Below are 25,625 nucleotides of genomic sequence, written 5' to 3'. Positions count from 1 at the left end.
AGAGAGGCGAAGGGAACTGGTTGCCCCCAGGAGGAGTGCTCGCCTTAAGGCCAGAGGAGGCGGGGCTCCTGGGGACCGGGACCGCCCCTGGCCTTAGAAGAGGATAAAAGCCCAGTCAGCCCGGCCCCAGGTTGCGGGAGCAACGTCGTTGTTGGCTTCGGACCTTCCTGTGTTCCTGATCCCTGCTCGGCCTCCTGTTCCTGACTCTCCGGTACTCCTGTTCCCTGCTCGGCTTCCTGTTCCTGACTATCCGGTACTCCTGTTCCCTGCTCGGCCTCCTGTTCCCGACCATCCGGTGTTCCTGTTCCCTGCACAGCCTCCTGTTCCAGCGCTCCTGTTCCCCGCCCGGCTCTCTGCCTCGGACCTTGCCCCTCTTCGTGTGGACTCTGCTACACCCAAGGTACCTTACCCCCGGGACCAGCACAGGTATTTTCCAAAATAAATTGGCCAGCCTTAGTATATGCACTTTGAGAAGGGTGAGAAGGTTTTATTACTTCTCCTCAGGCACCAAAACAACTTGTGCCAGTCCTGTGGGAGGAGAGTTCTTACTTTAGAGTAGTCATAGGGTTGCTATCTAGAAAACCATGGGCCCTAAATGCCCTATTAAAGAAAGGCTGGATGTTAGGTACCCTGAAGCATAAGAAGAAAGAGTACCCACAAGGAAGTTACTGTTTTGCTCCTGCCGAAGACCGTGATATAGATTTCATCTGTTGTGAAAGGTGAGTCATGAAGTTTGATTTTTGATTCTTGGACTATTTGAATTATTGATTGTGTTGGACAGGTTAGGATAACCTTTGCGCACTGAACACTTGACCGGGTAAATAAAGAACCTTCGTGCAACTGCTGAGACTACGAGGTCCTTGAAAGAGATAGCTCTGAACAGGAGAAGGATCAGTTTAGCTCGGACAGTATTCTAACTTAAGAAGCTGGTGACAGCGGTCTGGTTATTGCTCTTAACTGCAGCCTGTGGTTAGTGAGGAGAGAGCTGAACCATGAGCCTGGGTCCAAATGTTATGCTAACCTTGGTTTAGCTCTGTGTGGCATGGGATTAAATAAAATTGGGGAGGAGCAAAGTAACTGTGAGATCTCCTCTAGGACCTCTACATTTGGGTGGTTCCAGTGAGTCACAGTTTGGCTTACCATGTTGTACAAACCTTATGTTTCCTTGTGCATTTCTGTTTTGGAATCGTATAAATAAAGCAGAAAAAAATACTACTGCTGACACTTTTTTTATGTACCGTCAAACCTTGGTTGTCGAACGTATTCAATTCCGAAATGTTTGACAACCGAGGCGAGGCTTCTGATTGGTTGCAGGAGTTTCCTGCACTCAAGCGAAAGTCGCGTCAGAGGTTTGGCTTCTGAGAAACATTTGAAAACCGGAGCATTTACTTCCGGGTTTTCGGTGTTCGGGAGACAAAACGTTCCAGAATGGAGGCATTCGGGAGCCAAGGTTTGACTGTATTTGGAAACCTCCGTCTTTTGAGGAAGTGCACCTGGCTCTATGGCAGAACATTTGGTCCTCAAGATGTTGCTGAACTACAATTCTCATCAGTCCCAACAAACATGGCCAGTGACCAGGGATGATGGGAACTGTTATGTGCTAAGTTAAATAGGATCCAAAATGCAGCAGTCTGATTGGTCCTAGAACAATAGGATTCAGAATGCAGCAGTCTGATTGGTCCTAGAACAATGCAGCAGTATAATTGGTCCGCAGGAGCCACCCAATCCAGCTCCAGGTGGAAGTGAATTCACAACCTGATTGGCCTACAGGAGAATCCCGTAATTAGCCAATCACGTGGGGCCCATTGTGTAAATAATGTATATAAAGCAGATATTGTGGGGGAACTTCCATTCCTCCTCACCACTATGAGCTGAACAAAGAGCATGAAATCCACTCTCGACTCTGAGTATATTTCAGGAATCTTTGGCCCTGCAGATGCTGCTGAACTATAACTCCCAACACCTACACTATGAGTTCAGGCTACAAAATTGTACAGAAGTCCCATGGGTGCACAACACAATTCAGTTTGATGGATTGTGTAGCTCTGATCTCGGTTAAACAGGGCTCACACTACCAGGCCCTGTCTGAGGCATGCTAAGATAAGAGTTTCATGGAAGGACTTACTATTCCCACAGTGGTTTCCCAGCAAGGTCCTCGAGGGACATCGGCTGGATCCATGGACGGTAGAGAAACAGCACTTCCATTCGCCACAGACGAATTATGATAATTTAGGAGGGTCCAATGTGTTATGTTCCTGATGCTGACTTCTTCAACCAGCTACAACAGAAAACATATTTGTATTAAAATAATCATATTTAATTCTCATAAAATGTATGCTGGGTAAACGTGTATCCTCATAATGGCGACATAAATGATCTAAACTTTAAATGGAAGCAGTTAAACGTTGTTAACAACAACAGAGAAGCTGTACTATCCAGGATAAGCACCTGGAAAGCATTTTCCAAGAACTATCTATTGAAGATATGCCAGAATGGACAAGGCAGTCCAAAGGCACTGGTTGAGAATGAAAATCAGCTGGCTACATTACAGTGCACACTTGGACTGTGAGTGTGGCTGAGAAAAGGGGTCAAATGTGGTTGTCAAGATGTGCAAACAAGTATTCATATTCCAAACATATTGCAGCTCTGTAGGGCTTCTTCCTCCAAAGCCCTGGTCTGTTTTGTTTTAAATCACTTGTTTCATCTCCTATAGCAAGACTGAAGTCATACATCATTTTGAATCTCGGTAAGGGTGTATGGAGAATTAACCAGTTTTGAATGGTGCTAAACCTGACTCACAGCCACGGGGGTCTGAATAATTCTCCCTCTTTGGGGTAGATTGTGTAAGAAGCCTAAGAGCTAGGCCATGTAGAATAGCTGTCAAGAAGTCTCCTTCCTTGTCTCCAACCATTTCTTTGACATGTCATGTTGAACGGGGACAGACAGACCTTCTAGGGAATCTTTTAGTCAAATGCAGTACACTTCCATTTGGGCCTGATGGGCACACTGGCTAATATTTCTACAGAGGAGTCGTCTTGACAAGGCCTTGGTTTTGCTCGAGGGTTTATTTGCCTCTCATACACCCCCTGCCTTGCTTGATGGACTCTGACTCATGAATAGATCTGATTTTCCAATACACTCAGTCTTTTCTGTGGCTCAGCCCTGTCAGCCACTTCCAGATGTCCCTGACTCCTCTGCAGCTAGACCTCCACACCAGCCTACAATTTTTTGTAATTGCTGATTCAGCAAAGACTCTTTATTTCTAACTGACTGATTTCATCTCCTCCAGTGAGTCTGGCTGCACTTTCTGCTCCAGAGCAGATAGATCTGTCTGGATCTTTTCTCCTCAGGGAATCCAAACCACAGAGTAAGAGTCGATATAATATAGTGGGAAGAGACTGGTTTGAATCTCACCACAACCATAATAAACTCACTAGCAGGGGCAATATTGGCTTTACTTAGATGCCACAAGACTCTTCTGTTTTTGCCACAGCAAACTAACGCAGCTACCCCTCTGGGAATTAATGTATGGATATTCTTTTTAGATTCCCACCTTTTCTTTGACATCATCCATTAAGGCCAGCAAGAAAGTATAAAGGTTCCCAAGGAAGAGTGCAAAAATGCGTCCAAGTTGCCATTTCAGTCCAATCCGAGGATGATACTCCTCCAAGTTTGCAATGGTTTCAAACAGCGGAGGGCAAAACATTCCTAGCAAGGACATAACAATTTCAACCTGTCACACCGAAAAGAGAGCTTTGTTATTTTGCAATGTTATTAATGAGCTGACGCCCACCCTTGGCACCAGTTCCGCCCCTCGACACCCGTCCCCAGCCTCCAGCATCTCCTGCCTGAGGTGGCTGCCTCCCTTTGCCAAATGGTAGGGCCGGCCCTGTGCATCTCCTTTGGCTGTTCCGATTTGCGGGGATGGAGGCAGGGCAAAGGCTGCCTTTGTCCTTCTGTGGGCAAAGCAGGATAGATCTCTCACACTACCAAGCTGTTATAGGAAAATCCTTGGGCTCACTTGGTTTGCCAAACAAAGACACAAGCCAGGAGTATAAGGCGCAAAACAGCAGCCGGTAGGCCTGATCTTTATTCAAAGACTGTTGCAACAGGACTTCCACCCACCACATGGAAGAAGCAGGAAGAGGCCTTGAATAAAGGGATGTTTCCTCTTTTATAAGTTTCCCCTTTTCCCATAAACAGCTTTGTTGAAGCATCATGCATACATCACAGATACATCATACATATGTCACAAAGAACCGGTTCATCAGGTTTGCCCCCATCTCTCCCTTGCCTTCCACCTCACACCCATCAAAGGAAATATTTACAAGCTCCTGGGTTTCACACTTCTTTGTCCTGACTGAGAACCCAATCCTTTCCTGGATGGTTTCCTGTTGTCCATGTGATGACTACCTGTCTGGCACACATTTGCCAGGATGCCAGTGATTATCTCTTGTGCAAGAGGCTGCTGTGTAGTTGTCACAGGCTTCAGGGATTATGGCTGCCCTCACTCATGTCCCAAGCTCTCCGCTTCGGTAGTCCTTTGTTCCCTGAGTAAAATGAAGTTGGAACGGTGTCGATCCGGACGTGGGGCTGATTTTATATGAATATTTGAAGGTTTTTGCTGCACCTGGGACAGGTGAAGGCTGTGCGACCTTGAACAAGATACAACGCAGCAAAACTGTGGTGAGTTTTTATGGGGGTACAGTGGTACCTCAGTTTACAAACTTAATCCATTCTGGAAGTGTGTTCTTAAACCGAAACCGTTCTTAAACCGAGGCGTGCTTTCCCTAATGAGGCCTCCCTCCGTCAGTGCCCTTCCACCGTTCAGCTTCCTTTCTCAGACTGAGGTAAAGTTCGCAAACCGGGACACTACTTCCAGTTTTGTGGAGTTCGTGAACCGAATAGTTCATAAACAGGGCTGTTCTTAAACTGAGGTACCAATGTATTTACAAAATTGAATGGTGTTGGTTTGGGGGATGGTCTGGGGGTGCAGTGTCCCATTTAACTGGAAACAAACCATTATAAAAATTCCGGTAACAAAGCAATAGCGAGATGGCCACTTTAGGCTGGTGTTTTTGAGTGTTATGGAAGGGTAGAAATTACTAGTCAGAGCAAATTTATTATTGTTACATTTTTGATGCCAGAGAGGAGGAGTAATCCTTGCTGGATTTTCTGCCTCAGGTACAGAAAATAACTTAGCTGGCCTTGAGGTGACTAGTGGGCAACTCCCATCTCTTGCGGGGGCGCAATTAGTGCCAGCACCGTCCGTTAAGAGTTTGGGTGTAATCTTCGACACCTCCCTTTCCATGGAGGCGCAGATTGCAGCTATAACAAAGGCGGCATTTTTCCATCTGCGCCAAGCTAAGCAGTTGGCTCCTTACCTCTCTCACCCTGACCTAGCCACTGTGATCCACGCAATGGTCACCTCCAGACTGGATTATTGTAACTTGCTCTACGTGGGGCTGCCCTTGAGACTGACCCAGAAACTCCAGCGGGTGCAGAATGCCGCGGCGAGACTCCTTACGGGGTCTTCGCTGCAAGATCACATTCACCCGGTGCTATACCAGCTGCACTGGCTCCCGGTGGAGTGCAGGATCAGGTTTAAGGTGCTGGTTTTAACCTTTAAAGCCCTATACGGCCTAGGACCCTCGTACCTACGGGACCGCCTCTCCTGGTATGCCCCACAGAGGAACTTACGGTCTTCAAATAAAAACATCTTGAAGGTCCCAGGCCACAGAGAAGTTAGGCTGGCCTCAACTAGAGCCAGGGCTTTTTCGGCTGTGGCTCCAATCTGGTGGAACGCTCTGTCACAAGAGACCAGGGCCCTGTGGGACTTGACATCTTTCCGCAGGGCCTGCAAGACAGAGCTGTTCCACCAGGCCTTTGGCCAGGGCACAGCCTGACTCCCTCCCTCGGCAATCTTTGCAGAGCTCTGGCCCAATGGTTGCCAGTGGCTTGATTTGAATTAATTTTATAATGAATGATTTTAGAGTGTGCTGTGCTTTTGTACTGTTTTATTGTTGTTAGCCGCCCTGAGCCCGGCTTCGGCTGGGGAGGGCGGGATATAAATAAAATTTATTATTATTATTATTATTATTATTATTATTATTATTATTTAGTATGCACCTTGCCTTGTGTGCTGGTGAAGCGCTATAACCTGCTTCACCTCAGTCAGCAAAATGTCTTGGGCCTTGTCTTCAGGCCCAATATTTTCTCTCAAGAGATTCGGGAGGGGAGCAGTTTCACTCCCATGCTGCCGGGCATTGACAGGATGGATTATTCTGCTTCAGCTTTCTCTCCCTCAGGTGAACATAGGGAAAAGGGAATCTGCACCAGAACCTTTTGAATATATTTAAAAATGGTATCTTAGGAATAGTATCCAATATCTATATTGTTTTGGACGCTTGCTGAAAATGTTTCTGCCCAGGCACCTGATTTACTTGTCTACATTTAAAGTTGTGTTGAGTTTTTAACCTGGAGAAAACCACCAGTGTTTGTGGATTTTGCTGGGTTACTTTATTTGTAACCTGCTTGGAGAGCTTTTTAATTTTTTTATCAAGCAGTTTATACATTTTCTAAACAAACAAAATGCGCCTCAACACTTGGGCTAAGCTTTTCGTGAATACAATGTGGGAGATATTAATAGTTGCAATGCTGCTCTGAAAGCATCTGTATCCCTTTGCAGAAAGGCAAGGTGTAAATTTAATAGGAACAACAAAAAAGTGAACCAACAAAGTAGAATATTATCAGGTTTGAGGGTCTGGTGCCTTCAAAGGAGACCAGTACAGTAGTATGACTTAAATAAAAATACAGAGTAGTATCCAATGTGAGTCCTACTCAAAGCAGGACCACCGAAATTAATGGGCCTGACTAACCTTGTCCTATTAAATTCAGTGGGTCTACTCTGAGTAGGACTAAGTTGGAGACAATCCACATGTTTGAATTGCGCAGGGGCATGTACGCTCCTTAAAATGAAAGTGTGAAGCCTGCTGTAGGAACAATGTGAAATCACTTCTTACGCCAAGTGGATACACAGCTTAATTTTGCTGAGATGGCAAGGGATGAAACTGACAGTAGGGATTTCTGTGTGAGAGCGTAAGAACACAAACGTCACAAATATCTGTATCTTCAAATGAAATTATTGACTCAGGGAATAAAGTTGTATACCTTTTATAAGGCAAGTGGGGCAATCCCTGGCTTAGCTCAGTTGGCAGAGCAAGAGACTCTTAATCTTAGGGTTGCAGGTTCGAGCCCCATGTTGAGCAAAAAGATTCCTGCTTTGTAGGGGGTTCGACTAGATGACCCTGATGGTCTTTTCCAGCTCGACAGTTCTGTTATTCTACCTGTGTACTGAACTCCTATCATGGCTTGGTCAGTTTGGCGGGTGGCGGCAGGAAAATGGAAAAAAAGTACTTTGGCTTTGCTTAAATACACACAGGACAATTCCGAGTAATTTTTGATTGTTTGACTAGGAGGGTGTGTGTGTGTGTGTGTGTGTGTGTGTGTGTGTGATGAGAGCTTTCCCAGGGTTGCCTAGCAACCCTAAACCACAACGTGCTTATTTCCTTCTAGGTCAGATCAGGATATAGGCTGATCATTATCAACAGAACAGAGCTGGAGGAGAGACCAGAGAACCAGGATGAGCAGATGCTAAACTAGGTTTCTATTTAGAGAACTCTAAATCTTGGGTCTGGCTTGTGATGCACCAATCTTATTTTTAATAGGCCAATAAATTTTGCAGTACAAAAAGCCTAGCCATAAGCTGTGTTAAAGAAAATTAGTTTTTTCCTCTTGAAATGGGCACCTTAAGTCATCATGTGCCTTGACCATGGTGTGGTGTCATGTCTGAATTGTGGCGATGGCTTCCCAGAAACTAGGGAATCATGAGGTCTGTAGTGAGGGTCTGGGAGATTTCAAACGGATAAAGGGTGTTACTGAATAATTACAGTACTGGTTGCCCCATACTGACTTGACCCGTTACATGAAGCGACAGAGGATATAAATGATAGTTAGCAGGGGAGTACTTTTCCGTTTGTCAGGTTACTACAGACCAGAGTTCTTCAACCTTGGGTCTTCAGGCGTTGTGGGACTACAACTCCCACCATCCCTGGTGAATGGCTCAGTTGGCTGGGAATGATGGGAGTTGTAGTCCAACAACATATGGGGCCCAGTGTTGGAAGAAGGCTGCTTATCATAGGCCGTGTGCCCACTATAAAGTACATTCAAAGCACATTCTTTCCCCTCAAATAATTCTTGGCACTGTAGTTTGTTAAGGTTTGCTGGGAATTGCAACTGTGTGAGGGGTAAACTACAATGCCCAGAATTCTTTGTGTTAAGTTGTAGGTGAACATATCAGACAACACAGCGATTCTTCAAACAGCTCTTGTTTATTCACAGGCCAGAACAGGACTGAACTGAAGGGTTCAGCCAGCCTGCTTATATAGAGCTCTACTAGAACGTAACAGGAACCACTTTCTGTAACTATCCAATCACTGAACGTCACTTTCAATCCCTTATTTGCATATGCGGACCTGAGTGAAAACTATCTACAGTATCCCCCTGCTGGCCCAGGGTGAGAACTTCAGTACATAACACTTTGAAGGGGGGAAATGTGTTTCAAATGTGCTTTAAAAGCATAGTGAGCATACAGAGCAAATTGGTCAAAGCTCCCACTATTCTCTTTGTGGTGACCGTGCACTGCTGCTGAATATGTGTTTCTGAAGAATGGGATCGAGAAGGAAGCTTGATAACTTTGCTTTCAGAATGACGCCATGGGCTTTATAGCAGAAAGGTTTTAGGAGCAAAGAAAAATACTCGGTTCTACAACTTTTAAATCCCCACCTCTTATAATTATTTTGCATCATTGCAGGTTGTCCATCTGAGGGTTTCACTAACTGATTTGCCAGATCCAAGAACAATTCTGGGAGAAAGAAGGTAAGCCTATAGACTGCAATCAGCTGTGAGTTGACCCATGTGTCCATCGTGGCAACCAAGGGCACACAAGAGGCATGTTTTTATCTTTGCGTGTATTGCTATAAATGTAAAAAAAAAAAAAGGCTAAGCAAATTCATATGTGGTTGGCCACTGGGAGAGCAGAATGCTGGACCAGATAGGCCTTTGGCCTGATCCAGATTCTACCAATGTCTGTGAGCCATGATAGCTAAATACCTCCACATTCAGAGGCAGTATATTGCTGAATACCAGAGGTGGGGATCAACAACAGGGAAATGCAGCAGAACATTGACTTTGACTCAGCTGAGGCAGTTTTAAAATGCTTGCACTCTTCTTACCTCATTTCTTTCATACCAGCCAATGTTTTCCATTTTTGAAAAGGCCTGGGACCGCTTAACGACAAAGTAAATAAGATAGCCACTTCCACATAAGCAACATATAATAAGTACGTTGGCCAGAACCCTCAGGAATCTTCTCAGGTGGATGTTCTCATCTTTGTTGCTTTCTTGCTCATCCACAATTGACTCCTTAAGAAATGCAATAAACCACAGGGAGAGATGATTTGCAGCCCGATCATATATATATGCTTGCTTGGACATAAATCCCCACCCGTTAGTGTGTTTTGGATTGTGGAGCCGCTTGTGGGACAAATGCATTGGTGGTTTCTAAACAAAGCATTCCATATGCCCCAAAGATGCACTGAAGTGTTGGATTTAACCTTTAAAGTCCGGAATGGTTTGGGTCTTTGTTATTTGAAGGACTGTTCACATCCAAATCAACCAACCCACACTTTGAGATCAGTGATGGTTGCCTGCTGCAATGACTGGTAAAATTGGTGGGCACAATGGAGAAAGGGACTGTTTCATGGTGGCCCAATGGCTTTGGAGGCTCCTCAGGACAACCTCTTTATTGAGCATTCATCTTGATTTTTGCACAAATCTGATGTGGACACTGGACAATAACTGGTCCTTAATGAGGATTTGTTCTGCTTTGTTTGTGAAGAGGCTATGTGAAGCTTGCGTTTTCATCCCGATTTGCTTGCACTGTGGTTATACGCTGTCCCATTAATACATTTTTTTTAATCCCACACTTTTCAGTGCATTTTCCATCACTTTTTTTAAAAAAGCTTCCTCACTCTGGTCTTTCAGGAAGGCTTTGACGATCTATTTGTTTTGGGTAACCAATGCATGCGTGAGCGATATTTTCAACCTGTTATGGCATTCCTTTTAGCTAACACCATATTATATATTCTGGGCAGGTTGTGTGGGTTTTTTTAGTATTGCCGGTTTATTATGTAAGCCACCTTGAGAGAGTTTTACTCTGAAAAGCAGCCCTATAAATATTTTATAATAAAGTTAAACTTTAGAAAGACTGAAGCTTGTTAAGGAGAAGCTAAAGTTTAGTAGTGTTGGGCATTGTCCCTGAGAAAGCAGGAAATATCTGAATCAACTGCATTATTATATGGGTTGTGTTCAGTTCAAGAATCATAAACTGATTTTTTTTTTAAACCCACAAAGAATTTAGGATGTTTCTAATGCATCTTTTGGGTTTTCAGCCTCCACTGTACAATGCAACAATACTGTCAAGCTTTCCTTTGTGAAATGGGATAACTAGAAAGTGCAAAAGAAGAGACTGATGGATGATGCCAGTAGCTGGGACGTGAAAAGAAAAAACACCATTAAGCTTTCGATACAATCACAAAAGTGTGTCTAAACGTGACTCCCTAGCTATATAAAATGAGTATTCTGCCCTCATTGAAATTCTGCCAAAGGTGCAATGCAGTAGCATCTCGAGAGACAGGGATCTTGCTGCAGAGAGGAAAGTTGAGGTGGTGATTACCTTGAAACTAGTTGTAATGGATGCAAACTTGTTGTCGGCTGTCTCTGGGTTGCCTATGAGGTAGTCCCAACTAGTGAACATTTTCCAGCTAAAAATGAAGCTCTCATCATCCCCATCGCCCGTGTCTTCATGGGCATTCCGGGCCATTCTGCAGATCAACAAAGTCATATACGGTTGCTTACAATCTGCTATTCAGCCACTAGATGCCTCTCTTCTGTGAGCAGAGAGGTCTGTGTTATCCAGAGCAGCACAGCTCTTTGAGACTTCTATGTGGGCATTTCAGGCAGCAAATATATATAATTGTGAATACACATCAGGGCGAGCTGATTCAGGAGTCCTACATGTGTGCATTTATGATGCCACAAAACTGTCATTTGGTTTTGCCTCTGAATGTGAAGATTCCATTTCAGGCTGCTACCAGTAAAACAACTTTGGTTAAACTGTTTTTTATCACAATTTCATGTTTCATATTCTTAAGAGGGTCTCTTCTCCATTCTTCAGAGAGTGGCTGGAAGTGGGGAGGCAGAAAAAGGCCCTCCTTTCCTTCCACTCTGCAGTTTTAATCTGAAATCTTATGCACAATACTGCGCCCAAAGCTCAGAAACTGCTCGTGCTAATGAAATCCCCTGTCACAAAATGCGCCTAGAACAATGGGAGTTTCGAATACTAGATTTGTGGGATTAAGGATTGAAATGAGAGTTGTAAGATAAAGAATCCATTCCTGGCTTTGTATATGGCTCATGAAGCTCACTTTAAATGTTTGGTGTGCCTTTTTTTAGCTTTCTGATAGCCTTCAATGAACTTGCAAGCCAGGAAAAATGTTCCCATAGTGTGCTGAGGGCATCTTCACATGTTATGTAGAAGCATTAAAAAAAGAAAAAGGATGTGTAAGTGACCCAGGCATGCTTTGTTCAGAATTCCAGTGTGATGGCCAAAGAGAAAATGTGTGCCCCTTCGCCACAGTGATAAGCATGAATGTGCATCTTGATTTTCCACTTTGTTGGGACTAAGTTCCCTCTTTGCACAGAAGGTAAAAGAACCCACAGGGGGTGGGCGTAAGTCACTCAAGGCTAAACTCCCACAGGACATTAAGCATGTGGTTTCATACTGCACACATCTTTTCAGAAGTTCAAAGAGGGTCAGTCCAAGATGTTTTGCTGCCTGAGGCAACGACAAGAGGGCACCTCCCTGTTTGAACTAGACTGGCCGATGAATTTTATGTCAACGCCAATACTAGGCTAGCACACCTGAAGGCAGCATGCTTGCTTAGGGAGTATAGGGCAGGGTGTGTGACACATCCAGGCCTGTCCTCCAACATTTTCCTGTTGCTCCCCATCCGCAAGCACCTGCTGTCTGAGGCTGCCATTTCATCCCGCCTAATAGCAGCCGCTGGAGCCCCTAACCAGGACTGCAATGGTAAGGGAGCGGGGAATTTAAAGATTTCCTGCTGGGGCTTCCACAAAAACTTTCCCTCCGGAGCTGCTATTTGCACATGGAGGGGACTATCTATGCACCATGTTTTGGAGCACCACAGTGACACTTTCTGTTTCCTTGACAAACTTGGAGTTTTCAAACTTGTGTTTGCAGCTTAACTGTAAAGGATGAGGAGGCAGTTGTGGAGGGCTGCGGGGGGATGGGGCAGGAGATGCTTAACTCTTTCCTATAAAGGTAAAGGTAAAGGGACCCCTGACCATTAGGTCCAGTCGTGACCGACTCTGGGGTTGCGGCGCTCATCTCACTTTATTGGCCGAGGGAGCCAGCGTACAGCTTCCGGTCATGTGGCCAGCATGACTAAGCCGCTTCTGGCGAACCAGAGCAGCACATGGAAACGCCGTTTACCTTCCCACAGGAGTGGCACCTATTTATCTACTTGCACTTTGATGTGCTTTCGAACTGCTAGGTTGGCAGGAGCTGGGACCGAGCAATGGGAGCTCACCCCGTCGCGGGGATTCGAACCACCGACCTTCTGATCGGCAAGTCCTAGGCTCTGTGGTTTAACCCACAGTGCCACCCGCATCCCTTAACCCTTTCCTATAATCCCTCCTAAAATGCATTTTCCCTCCCTGCTGGGCTTAGTTCCAGTCCTGTACCTGGCTGAGGGGAAAACTGCAAGAAAAAACTGAACTGCTTTGCCAGAGAAGTACCCACATGTCTGAATCGTTCATTACATGCAAATGCCGCACTTCAATGCACCACAGGCTAACCCATATTATGAAAATATGTGATAGTGCTGTCTCAGAGTGCAAAGGCACTCCACACTTCCCAAATCTCTCTCAGAGCTCAAAATCCAATTGAAGAGTTGGAAGGGAACTCAAAGAATGTGCTGGTCTCTTATGACTCTAATTCTAAACTTTAAGTCGTATTAATTCCAAGTGCCTAGCTAGACACAGGGGGATTCTAGAATCCTGATGTTGGCAGTTGCACACAGTTCAGCGGTCAAACTGTGAAGCTGTATTTGAAATGAAACGTCGGGGGGAAAGGTAGGAAGTCAGAACAGAATACAAAATAAAGCAGAGCATTTTGGCTCTAACACTGGACTAGCCCTAACCCTAGCTGCTACAATATGATAATTCTAGTTGTTAGGCAGCAAGGATAGTCAGCTTCCTGGTGATACGGCAATCATCGCAGTCTGGACCCTGATGATAGGAGGGACCTAGAGGCAAGACAGCTCAGCATTTGAAAGGCTCTCTCCCCTGCCTTTGAGAGAGTGACCTCTGACCAGTGGGGCACCAAAGCCAGTTGGCCAGGTCTTCTTTCAGGTAGGCAACTTAAGTACCCTTTTTGCAGCATTTGTGCGGGACTGTCTTATCAAAATAGTAGGGGTGCTGATCAGGGCCTGCTTTCACAACCTTAATGTAGGATTTCTCAGCAGGTCCCAACCAAATGGAAAATCTGGAGGGGAGAGTTCAGGGTTGTGAGTCTGGGGGTCTACCTTGTGTTTTCCTCCCTACATCCACTTTTTAAAGCAGCTTGTTCTTAGGAGCGTTTCTTCACGCCGTGTACCTGGTGCGGTTAAAATAGAAGTACATCAGCTTTATAAACTGCTAGGGGTTTCAGTGCACTTTCCTGCTCGCTAAAATGATGCCGTTAAAAAAATTATTACATCGAGTGACAATGGAACTGCTTTGTTAGCACTCCAAGAAAAGAACTGAATGGATGAGAGCAGCGACTTGCCCTGTTTCAAGAAGCTTCTCGGGGACAGAATTGGAGAGAATTATGGATAACAATAAGCAATTTGTGCCAGGACAGAAAGCACTGCTTAGAAACAACGATTCTTTTGTGGGAATTGAAATTAGGGGGCTTTAATGTGGGCCTGTCCTTGCATGCATTTGAAGATGTTGCTTTTAACTAAGGTGCAACCGCATATTTTCATAACATGGGTTACCCAGTGGTGCAATGAAGCGCAGCATTTGCGTGTAATGAACAATTCATGGGGTGGGGTGGGTGCCAAGCTGGGTCTTTGAACCGGGTGAAATAAAGCCTAGTTTTGCCCCTGCTCTGAGTAATTTATAAGGGACTGTCTGGGAAACAGTCTGGGTGTGTTGGCCTTAAGAGTTCCTGGGTTTTACGAAGTTTAGAGGAGGGGGTCTGCCATGTAAACAAGCAAACTGATTTGGTCTCAGAGTAGCAGGGGCAGACTTTGTTGCTATGTCACCTGTTAGCTCTCAGATATGGATGATGAAGATCCATTATAGGTTAAAACTTATCTTTTTCCCTGTTGGGTTGGCACCCTTAACGCTACTGGATTCCTACCAATCCAAATGGAAAGCTACACTGCATGAAAAGCTAATAGGCTTGGGGTTTTCCTCACAGGCCCTGATAGCTGTAGGTTATGAGAAAGCGAGAGCAATAATCCGCCAACGAATCTGGGATGTGGAACTGCAATGCCATGTGAGCGAGATGAATAAACACCCAGCAATAAAAGATAATGGGAGACGATTTACCCCAGCAAATTATTTGTCAAAATTACAAATACCTAAATACAGATGGTCACTGACCCTTGCTAGATTCAATGTGCTGCCATCTGCCTTATTGCAGGGCAGATTTGAGGGTAAACCATACACGGAACGAGTCTGCCCCTGCGGCTTGATGGAGCTAGAAACTGTCTCTCATGCCTTGTTACGCTGCTGTTTCTACAGGGATATACGCTCGGTATTTGTTACCCCTGCCATGCAAAAATCTCCAAATGAATCCGAACTTCAGTGTCTAAAATCCCTGGTAGAGGACAAGGATCCTGAGATCACGTTAAGGGTAGCCAAATTCTGTGCGATAGCCATAAAACTTAGGGAACAAGCTGTGCTATCATAATGATTAAGATTTTAAATGATAATTTTAGGCTATATGTTAGTGACTAAGTTTTAATTTATATATTTTTAACTGTTGCTATATCTGTATTGTCCCTGTTATACCTAATTGCCAATTCAAATGTATCCCTATCGTGTTTTATGACTTCCTTGATGTTGTATGTGGGCTGGAACTGGTCTGCGACCGAAATAATATTCAGCCTTGCGCGAGGCCAACATTTGACACCCTCTGCAGCCCTCGCCCTGCCTTCCCAAAGTCAGGTAAGAGGTGCCAGGCTTTGGGAAGGAGGAAGGAGGGCTCTAGGACCCTGTCAGAGCCCTCACGCCTCCTTCCTGAATCTGGGCAAGCACTTAACAGGCTTTAAGAAGGTGCCCTCTCTGACTCCGTACCCTATGTGGGTGAACCGCTGGCACTGCCCTAAAACCGCCTCTAGGTGTACGATACGGCAGCTGGAAGTTCTACCTGTGTTCCCTAGTGAGTTGTGGGCCAAGGAGTGCAAAGAGCTCTGGCTCAGACCCTTTGTTTGTAAAAAAGTAATTGCTTTGGTGCATTCCAGGTCCCCTCCAGCAGGGCTGCAAGATTAGGAGGGCGGTGGCAGCAAATACCAGAGAAAACTCAACTGGGAGTGTTAGGGCAAGGAAGGTGGGCGACAGGCTTTTCTGAGCATAACCTGTTCAGCACACAAGGCAAGAATGCACCATAGGCTAACACTACCAGTTTGTCAGAAAAGCCATGCTAAAGTAAGAGCTGGACTTACGATCTTATGACAACGATTATACTGTATCCATATACACCGACAACGCCAACCATGAAATATGCCATTGGTAGCCTGTACTTTAGCCAGCCAATTGTCCTTTGGTTGTTGTAGTAGCCATAGAAAACAGCAGAATACTTAATGTAGCCCTAGAAGGGGAACAAAACAGCCTAAATCAGTTTGAGCATATTAGATGTTCGTTTTTATGCATATCAGATCGAAACATAACTTCGTAATCAGTATTGGATGCAAGCCTAGTGAGGGCGACAACCTGAATTCAGTTTACTCCTCATTGCGGAATGAGATGCCCATTTATGACTTGCTGGTGTGCTGATTGACGCCTACCATTGTGGCAGGCGCTTTTGATTGGGCACAAGAGATCATATAAGCAGAAGCTTTAGTTGCATTTCCTTTTGGGCTGTGCTAAGCAATTTTTCAGCCCATTGCTTATTCAAACTTCCCACTGAGTTCAGTGCGTCTTACACCCCAGGAATTGTGCTTAGGGTGGCAACAGTCCTAGTCTGATGAGCAACTCCTCGGCATTAGGACATGAAATGTATTGCATTGCACCTCCCTCTTGCAGGGATCAATTTTTCACTCCTGCGTACAGCCCCAGTGAAGCAGCATCCAGGAAAGGCTGCTAAAATTAATTTTCATTATCCCTTTGCAAGTTATCTGTGTGCTGCTACCTCTGCTGTGTGTGCGAGAAAAGAAGCAAAAATAGAAGTCAAGCAGAGAGGTCACAGATTGCTATTTCATAGACGTTACTATGTGAGACAGAATTCTCGTACAATCTCCAGGTCAGCTCCATTGTCCCCGAGACAGACAGATAGATTTCCTTTCCCAAGTTATGCCTTCATATCTCTGAGTGTGACATGTCTGTCTTCTGAAACAATATTAGAAGAGACTCTAATCTCCCCCCTCCACATTTAGTCAAAGGGTGATACACAGAGTAGACTCACTAAAATCACTGGGCTTAAGTTCACTGATTTCAGTGGGTCTGCTCTGAGTCCAAGGGCGTATCCACATTTATTTTTCCTTCGTTCTTTCCAGGCATGGTCTATGCTTTAAAATTCTGGGTCCGGGTGTCCTTTTTTTTTTTTTTTTTGGCCACAGAGCTTTCCCCACAAAGCCCACTCTTTAAAGCTCAATTGGAGCAAACATCAATTCATGGAAAACCCAAATTCCCATGAACTGGCAGGATGATGGTGAGAAGGAGGAAGAGGATCCTGGCAAGGGATGTTGCCAGGACTAGGACACACAGGGGCAAGCAGGGGACAGGGAAGGAAGTACTCACAGGGTGACAGAGGATGATGAGGGGGTGGGGGGGTCAGTGAACAGGAACCAGAGCAGCAGGACCCATCATGGGCCAGAGGGCCCCATGTCTGCGTGCATGTGATGGGCTCTGAAGAGAAGGGAACAGCGGAAGGGGTGCTCCAGGAGGCTGAGCAGACAAGGGCCCACAGACCATCTCCCTAGCTGGCCAGGTAGGGCCTGCTAGCTCTGGGAAGATGGGTGTGATTCCTCAGCTGGAGTAGGCTCACAACAGGTGAGGGTCACAGGCCTCATCAAGCCCAGATGCTGCAATCAGCAAGCCAAGAACAAACTGGAAGTAGAGCTGACGTCTTGTGTCTGCTCAACTGCCTATGTTGATGAACTTTGGCTTGGATGCTCCAAGACTATGTTTTGGGTTTGACTCTGGGCTGTGTCCTGACTGCTGGACTTCAGACTTGGCTACTTGGATTGACCCTGGATTGCATTTCCTGACTTTGCTCGTGTGACTTCACCCCTGGACTCGCTGCCAGGTAGGTCAGGGATTCAGGACACATATTGGCATTTGCTAAAGAGCAGTTTTTCACAGGGAAAGGTCAGGGGCAAACCTACCCCCACCCAAATAAAAGACCCCCGCTTGGACACAGAGCATTTAAGCACAGACCTGTGCCTGAAAAAAGTGGGGCAAAAGTGTGGATAAGCCCTAACTTGATATATTTATTTTATTTTATTTTAGTATTGAATTTGTATACAACCCTATACCCGGAGGTCTGAGGGCAGTTCACAGAACAAAATCAAAATATAAAACCACAATATATATAGTCAAAATAAAAACAACAACCCAATACCCACCCCAAAAGAACCACATTTTAAAAGGGCATAGGATATATCAGCCAAAGCCTCTTTTGTTTTTGCGTAAATTGTTTGGAATATACAACCATTTCAGTATGATATCTACCAGTGGCTGCATTCAGACCTAACACTGATCTACAAAGCATTGCTTGTTGAACTATAAGCTGCTTGCTGGTGTGTGCTTGAGCTTTCGCACTTTACGATGGAATGGCTGGCTTAGTGTTACATCTGAACCAGCACTTGTGGTTGGTTTCTCCCAATCAAGCAAACCATCACTGGGAAGCAAAAAATAAACATTGGCTTCAGTTTGTGCTTTGTTTGGAGAGGAAACGAACCATGATAACCTCACATAATACAAAAGTCAGCTGGTCTATGGTTTGTTCCCCGCCCCCCAGCTAAGGGAGGAGCAGAGCAGGAGCCGTGTGGACCATAGTTTGTTGACCTAGCATGATGTCTGAATGTACTCTTGCTGTGTACAAAAGGCTCTTTTTGTTCTTCTCTGCCTCAGCAGAGTTGCTGCTGAGACTGAGGCCGTGGGAAGAAGGCAAATAAGGGGCACTATGCAGCCCTGTGGATACACGGTCAGAATCTATTGTGTACATTGTTGGGACAGCTAAAGGCAAAAAGCACAACGGAAAGTCAAACACAAACGAGTTCTGTTTCGGTGTTCATTAGAAAGTTTATTTCCAGCTTGGGGGTCTCGCTCTGTGCTTACATTTTATTTTGCTGGTTTTCCCCACTGCAAGAATAAAATGAAGATTATAGCCTCCAGAACACTCTGTCAGAAATGGTGTCTTGAGCTCAAATGAAGCCTATTCTTTTTCCTCCTCTGTCCTCTTTTATGTAACCCATTTGTTGAGAAAGTCTTACAGTCTCTCTCCAATACGCACTTTCAAAAGCAGGGTCTGCCGGGATCAGCGCTGCTGACTGTTCATCTACTTCCATGCTTAAATCTCATCTCAGCGTTTCCCAGATATTATGCTTATGGTGCAGTTTGTGCTGAGCTTCAGTGCCTTTGCAGACAGATTGGCTCTGTGGACCTTTGAGGCAGTAATATGGTGTATGGATCCCTACTAAGGGGAAGGCTAATGTTTAGTCCACCCATACACATAGGGAGGATTCTTGGGACTGGTTCACACATATATCTACATTGCTTGATTTAATTTCAGCCCAGGCACTGAGATGCAGCTCCAAAGGTCTTCTGGCGGTTCCCTCACTGAGAAGAGTGAAGTTTCAGGGAAGCAGGCAGAGGGGCCTTCTTGGCAGTGATGCCTAAACAGCTTGAGGCCATGAGACTTGAAGGATTGCCTTCTCCCTTAAGTACTTGCCCCAACCTTAAGATCTTCAATTGATCCTCCAGACCCTCCCTAGTATCTAGAGATATGCCCTCCTAGAGAGGTTTGGCTGATGCCCAACACTTTGGTCTTCTTGGAGCTAGGTGAAGACATTTTTGTCCTTGGACTTTCAATTATAGTAGGCACATTTATTTTAGTGCTTTCAGATCTTTGCACTACGTTATTCCCCTCTCTAGTTTTATATGCTGGTTTTAGATTGTTTTTGTATCATTTAAGTATTGCATTGTATTTTGTATATTTAATGGCCTGCGAATCACCCAGAAAATCAGTTCTATGGGTGGTATACAAATGAAGTAAATAAATGAGACAAATCTGAAGACACCTACCTCAAAATCCCAAAGAACAGAGAAATCCATGGCAGTTTTTTGCTCAGCCCTGGGTACAATTTTTCTTGGTATGCTTCCATATGGTGCTCCCATTAATATCTGGAACAAGTTAATCATATTTTCTTAAAAAAGATAATTTGTGAAGCATTGAAAATGTCCTTTCATTTCCCGACCCATCAATAACAACACAGCAACTTGCCTTTCCTGTTGATAAGGTGTGTTGTTTTTAAAATGTGAGACAAATGGGCTGATTTATATGAAAAGAAATATCTGTCCCTCTATCCAGAAAATAGTCTGCACTCCAGCTGTAATGGATGAGGAAGGTGGGTTTGGGGCTAGTGATAAGAGGTGGGAGATCGAGAAGGTCTAAAGGTGGAGCTGGCAAGCTTGGGGTGGCAGCCCCTAGTCATTTTTTTAAAAGAAAGTCTCTAGCCCTCCTAGAAAGGAAGTTTTGAGGCAAAATGTAGAGAGTCATTCTACGCCAGTGTTATCCTCAATGGTATCACCAATTACTGTTGGTGTGAATAGTCTCTTTACTGAATTGTGAGGGGCTGTGCTTTTTTGCATTTTGTCGTCATTAGACCCTACTTTTTACAGTTTTCTCTAGACCCACCTATGCCAAAGTAATTGTGTTAGTCCAGTGGTCCTCAAACTTTTCCCCCTCTGGGCCACACTTTCAGAATAAACCTTTGCTTGCACCACACCAACTTTTCTATTGGTAAGAAATACATTGGAAAACAAAGAGGAAACAGCTAGCAGTGCTTGATTTATAACACAGAGCGCAACTACTTTATAATATGATCGTGGGACCTCCATAAAATATAAAACAATGCAAATACATAAGAACACAATCCGTTCCCAAAATATAATTATAATGAGCCTCTTGCATACGTATCTTAAGTACGTATATATAACTCAATGAGAGGTGTGAGCTTGCTTTCGTTGGCTAATCTCATTTATATCAAGTCTAATTTGAGACAAACAAACTCTCATCTCCTCATCAACACAAAGAAGCCTTTCTCTTTTCTAATCTTTCATATTTGTCAGAGTTGAAAATCCCTGTTCACAACAATTTGTCATGGAGAACGGTCAAAGAATACACAAAGCTCTGGGAGTGAGGCATGGATACTGTTTCTGGTTGTATATCCATTCTACACAGAAATGTTCAAATGTTTCTTTGATAGTCCTTGAATATTCCTGCCACATTTGCCAACCTCTCTTGCCACACCAGTGTGGCATGCCACATCCTCCTTTGAGAACCACTGCTTTGGTGTCACAAGACTGTAGTTTTTGCTGCAACTGACTAACACAGCTGCCTCTTAAATTATGCTTCTTACCCTTCCCCTGTTTTAAGCAGGCTTAGTTGTGAAATATTCACAGTGGCAAAATTATATCTGGGCACTGTAATCCATATAAATATGGAATTTTACTTGAATACATTAAGGGAACTGATAACCATTATTTTATGAACAGATTTCTTCTGATTTTTTTAGCAACAAAACATTTTACAACATCGTTTAAAACCAGTTACACACCAGAATGGTATTGGATGCCATGTGCAAATTAACAAAATCTATTAGAATAAGGGTGGGTAAAAATCCAACGGCTAATTTTTACATGGAGTTCTTTGCAGTATATTAGACTAGGAACCAGAGAATGAGAATGATGTTTCCTATTAGTTAAGAAATCTTGTGATTTTACAATGGTCTCCCATTTCATATAGTTAACACTGATCTGTTGCCTCGCATGGCTTGTATTTGTACTGTCCTTCCGGCTTGGAAATAAAATAAAATATTGAAACTAAGAAAATTCAGAATAAAACCCCAGTCACCCATACACTTAAACATTCTCCTTTCACAACTAATGTGTGAAGATCATATTTTACATAGCAGTAATCTGAATTCTGCTCATTTTCGGCTGATGGCAGAATTTTTGGGGGATGTCATGGGTTATATTTCCCCTGAATGCCGTAAAAGGATTATGTTTATCTCTCTATGCAGCACACATTCCTCTACAAAAAGCTGGATCAGGTTGGAGGCATTGTTCATGCCTGGAGAGAGGCTTTGTAGTACAACATCCCAAAGATTGTGAAGTAATCTTTGTTTGTTTGTGCTGTGCTCTCTCTCTCTCTCTCTCTCTCTCTCTCTCTCTCTCTGTGTGTGTGTGTGTGTGTGTGTTTGCATGCAAGAATTCAGGATGATGGGGCTGATAGATGATAGCAGCAAGAGGCTAGGGTGAATTTGATAGCTCCATGCAGAGAAATGTGCTGTTGCTGCCTGCACATATTAAAATTAGGAAGCAATGTAAGGTGGGGTCCAGGGTCCAGACTAAGGTTTGTAAGGGACCCCTGGACGGTTAAGTCCAGTCAGAGACGACTATGGAGTTGCGGCACTCATTTCGCTTTCAGGACAAAGGAGCTGGCGTTTGTCCATAGACATTTTTCCAGGTCATGTGGCCAGCATGACTAAACCACTTCTGGCACAATGGAAAACCGTGACGGAAACCAGAGTGCATGGAAATGCCGTTTACCTTCCCGTCGCAGAGGTACCTATTTATCTACTTGCACTGGCATGCTTTCGTACTGCTAGGTTGGCAGGAGCTGGGACAGAGCAACGGGAGCTCACCCCGTCATGGGTATTCAAACCACCGACCTTCTGATTGGCAAGCCCAAGAGGCTCAGTGGTTTAGACCACAGTGCCACCCCTGTTTGTATCCAGTGCTGTGAGAGCAGAGTTCTGCTTTCCTCTCCTCTTCCTGGGCACTCTAAAAGCCTGCTTTTGAGGGTCCCCATGCACATAAAAAGCTGGCTCTAGGCCACTGGCCAGTCTTTTTCAATATTGTCTAAACAGTGTGGTAGCAGCTGTCCCAGCTTTCAGACTGGGGTCTCTCAACATACATGAAGAGTGAACCTAGAACCTTCTGAATGCAAAGCAGATGCTTTCTGCCCCTGAGCGACAGCCTTTCCCTAGAGGTCTGCCCCGGCGTTCTATATGCCATGTATTAAAGATCCCGTTTAGATGGTATGGCTTATTGCAACATGAGCTGATGCAACTCAATGTCTTCTGGGTCCAAACCCAATTTTTTATTGAGGATTATTATTTCCATACTTACCTCTGGAATTATAACTAATCCAAATATCAAGCCAAACAGGACCAAGTTCACTCCATACATCCAACGTAGAAATATGAAATAGGAGGCCACTGAAGAACCAAAATGACCTTTAATAATGAGAAGGCGTCATTAGAAAAGTGCTGAGTTCAGACAGAATTTTCTGTGGTACAGGTACATCATTTAGCCCGGACACTGAGATCCAGCACCGAGGGCCTTCTGGCGGTTCCCTCATTGCGAGAAGTGAGGTTACAGGGAACCAGACAGAGGGCCTTCTCGGTGGTGGCACCCGCCCTGTGGAATGCCCTCCCTTCAGATGTGAAGGAAATAAGCAGCTATCTTCTCTTTAAAAGACATCTGAAGGCAGCCCTGTTTAGGGAAGTTTTTAATATTTAATGCTGTATTGTTTTTAACACTTGATTGGAAGCCGCCCAGAGTGGCTGGGGAAACTCAGCCAGATGGGCGGGGAATAAATAATAAATTATTATTATTATTATGATCACACTGTCGGGAATCAAGCCTTTATTAGGAGAAACTGGCCACTCTCCAGGCACCCGGCTTGATCTCCTGTTGACCTCCCTGTCTGCATTCCCCAGCAGGATACAGGCTAGGTCGCGATAGGCGATCCTTCTTAGCGTGAGAAGAACACCCCCCCCCTCTTTCCTGCCCCCCCGGGCAGGGGAAAGAGATAGACAGAAACGTATTTACATGCCTTTATTTCTGTCTTTGCAGCATTACAAAAAACATGACTGCTCTCTTCAAACTCCAGCAGTCGAGAGGGAAACAAAACCTGTACTTCCTGTACAAGAGCAAAAGGAAGAGCTCATATTACACTCTGAGCTAATTCCGGTGCATTGCCCTGTGAATTGACTGTCCCTCTGTTTCCCACGGAACAGTCCTAACATTCCATCATGTGCTGTTTTCAAGCTAGCAGCTCGTGGCTGCATTGCTTCTATATCGTAACACACACACAGGGCTGGCCCAGGATGCTTTGCCACTGGAGGCAAAACCTTGCCTCTGCTCCCCCCATAACTGTGTCCCTCTGCCATGTCCTGCTACTGGCTGCCTTTTCTTCAGCCTGCTGGCAGCTTACCAATTTATCTCACAAACCATGCCTGGCTCTGACACACTGAGCAGGTGGCCATCCTCTTATCGCTGGTGAACTATCGACACTCCCTTGTCAACCTTCATTCTGTCATTCTGCCTTTGGTGCCAGGTAGCTTTCTAAACTGTAAGTAAAGCCCTATAACAATGGAGGCACCTGCCACTTAACATTCTCCTTGCCTGATGCTTCTCTGCCTAGAGCTGTGCCTATAAGAGAGAATGAAACTGTGCCCACATGGTTCTACCTGCTTCAGAGGGAAAGGTTGTGCCCACACACTTTCTGCTTCTGCTGCCTGTGTCAATGAGAGAAACTGGCTGATCCCTGCTGATGCCTCAAAGGAAACTGACTGGCCATTGTGACTGCATACAGATGCAGTCCAGATCAGGAGTGCCAACGTGGCCCTGTGACCGAGGGTGCCAGGGGCCATGGGTGTCATGCCCTGGCACCATAATTTGTGGGTGCCCAGCCCCTTCGTGGGGAATTTTGTGGGTGTTCAGGCACCCAGGGCCCCAGGGAGTTGGCACCTATGGTTCAGATGGAGAAGAGACAATGGTGACAATAATGCAAGAAATGAATCATAGAGTTGGAAGGGACCCCGAGGGTCATCTAGTCCAGGCTTCCTCAAGCTCAGCACTCCAGATGTTTTTGGCCTACAACTCCCATGATCCCTAGCTAGCAGGACCAGTGGTCAGGGATGATGGGAATTGTAGTCTCAAAACATCTGGAGGGCTGAGGTTGATCTAGTCCAACTCCCTGAAATGCAGGAATTTGCAACTGAACCACACAGGAATCAAACCTGCAACCTTGGTGTTATCAGCACCACAAAATTTCTCAAAAAACATCTCCTCAGGCAAGCACACACCATACTCATGTTTTTTAGCACATGGGACAACTGCCCGTGTTGGCTTCAGTGAATAAATGCAAACCATTGATGAGGAATAAGCAGCCAGCATGTGAAAAACTGGAGAAATATCAGGGAATCAACCTGACGAGGGTTGTAGTTATTCCCATAGAACAATAAAAAACTAAAATTGAAGTGATTTTAAAAAAAACAACACCTTAGGACTAATATTAAAATATTATTTCCTGCACATCTTCATTTACCCCTGTTTGTACTGGACAAGCAAGGAAATTAGCATATGCTGAAATCCTTGTTGCATAGTGATTGGATGTAGACAACAAGTTTTTAAGTGGTCAATAACTAGCATTCTCCCTCCACACTGAGAACAAAATTATTAACTCTGTTATCTTGAAGTTCTCCAAAATAAAGCATGCAATGTAGCTTTGAGGCTTGCTCTTTTAATGAAATCTTCTTTATCTGTACACTGGAAACAGAAGTTGAAAAGCAGTGCTTAAACTTAGTAAACAAAAGAAGTGTTTTGTGAAACAGCGAGCATGGGATGTTTCAAATGAGGGAAAGGTCATTATGTTTGGGTTGTGATGTTAAGGTTGGTCTATGAAGATTCTTTTTAGGGATTTCCAAACAGTATCGACAAGCATTCTATTAAATAAGTAGAAATGTTAGCTTACTTTCCACTTCTTTTATCTTCATTTCCCATGGTATACATTGTGTCTTAAAATTGTCAAAATCTCTCTTGAACTTGACCCATTTCTGGAAATAAACACAGTAGAAGGTAACGTTGCTCCGGCGCTGCAGGCAGAATTGTGGAATTGTTAAAATTATTTATTGCTGTCCTGAAAAACTAAAGACGAGCCCCTCATCTAAAACTGCTGGATTTCAACTAGACAGTGAC

The 25,625-nt window shown here is 44.6% G+C and overlaps 1 protein-coding gene across 1 annotated transcript in view; it reads right to left on the bottom strand.

Moving 5' to 3' along the window:
* Nucleotides 1-25,625, bottom strand: part of TMC2 (transmembrane channel like 2) — a gene marked incomplete at its 5' end in the record, with an annotated part of 56,685 nt that overhangs the window by 27,281 nt on the left and 3,779 nt on the right. Inside the window, 8 exons of the mRNA XM_080976115.1 lie at nucleotides 2,126-2,278; nucleotides 3,554-3,733; nucleotides 9,294-9,482; nucleotides 10,795-10,942; nucleotides 15,857-16,002; nucleotides 19,659-19,757; nucleotides 22,770-22,876; nucleotides 25,402-25,483. Of these exons, the coding sequence (XP_080832241.1) occupies nucleotides 2,126-2,278; nucleotides 3,554-3,733; nucleotides 9,294-9,482; nucleotides 10,795-10,942; nucleotides 15,857-16,002; nucleotides 19,659-19,757; nucleotides 22,770-22,876; nucleotides 25,402-25,483 (1,104 nt within the window). The remainder of the gene's footprint in view (nucleotides 1-2,125; nucleotides 2,279-3,553; nucleotides 3,734-9,293; nucleotides 9,483-10,794; nucleotides 10,943-15,856; nucleotides 16,003-19,658; nucleotides 19,758-22,769; nucleotides 22,877-25,401; nucleotides 25,484-25,625) is intronic.

The sequence above is a fragment of the Podarcis pityusensis genome, assembly GCF_964106645.2.
Source record: "Podarcis pityusensis genome assembly, chromosome: 12".
Taxonomy (NCBI): Eukaryota; Metazoa; Chordata; class Lepidosauria; order Squamata; family Lacertidae; genus Podarcis; species Podarcis pityusensis.
Note: the sequence above shows the minus strand (reverse complement) of the source record. Positions and strands in the feature narration are given on the sequence as shown.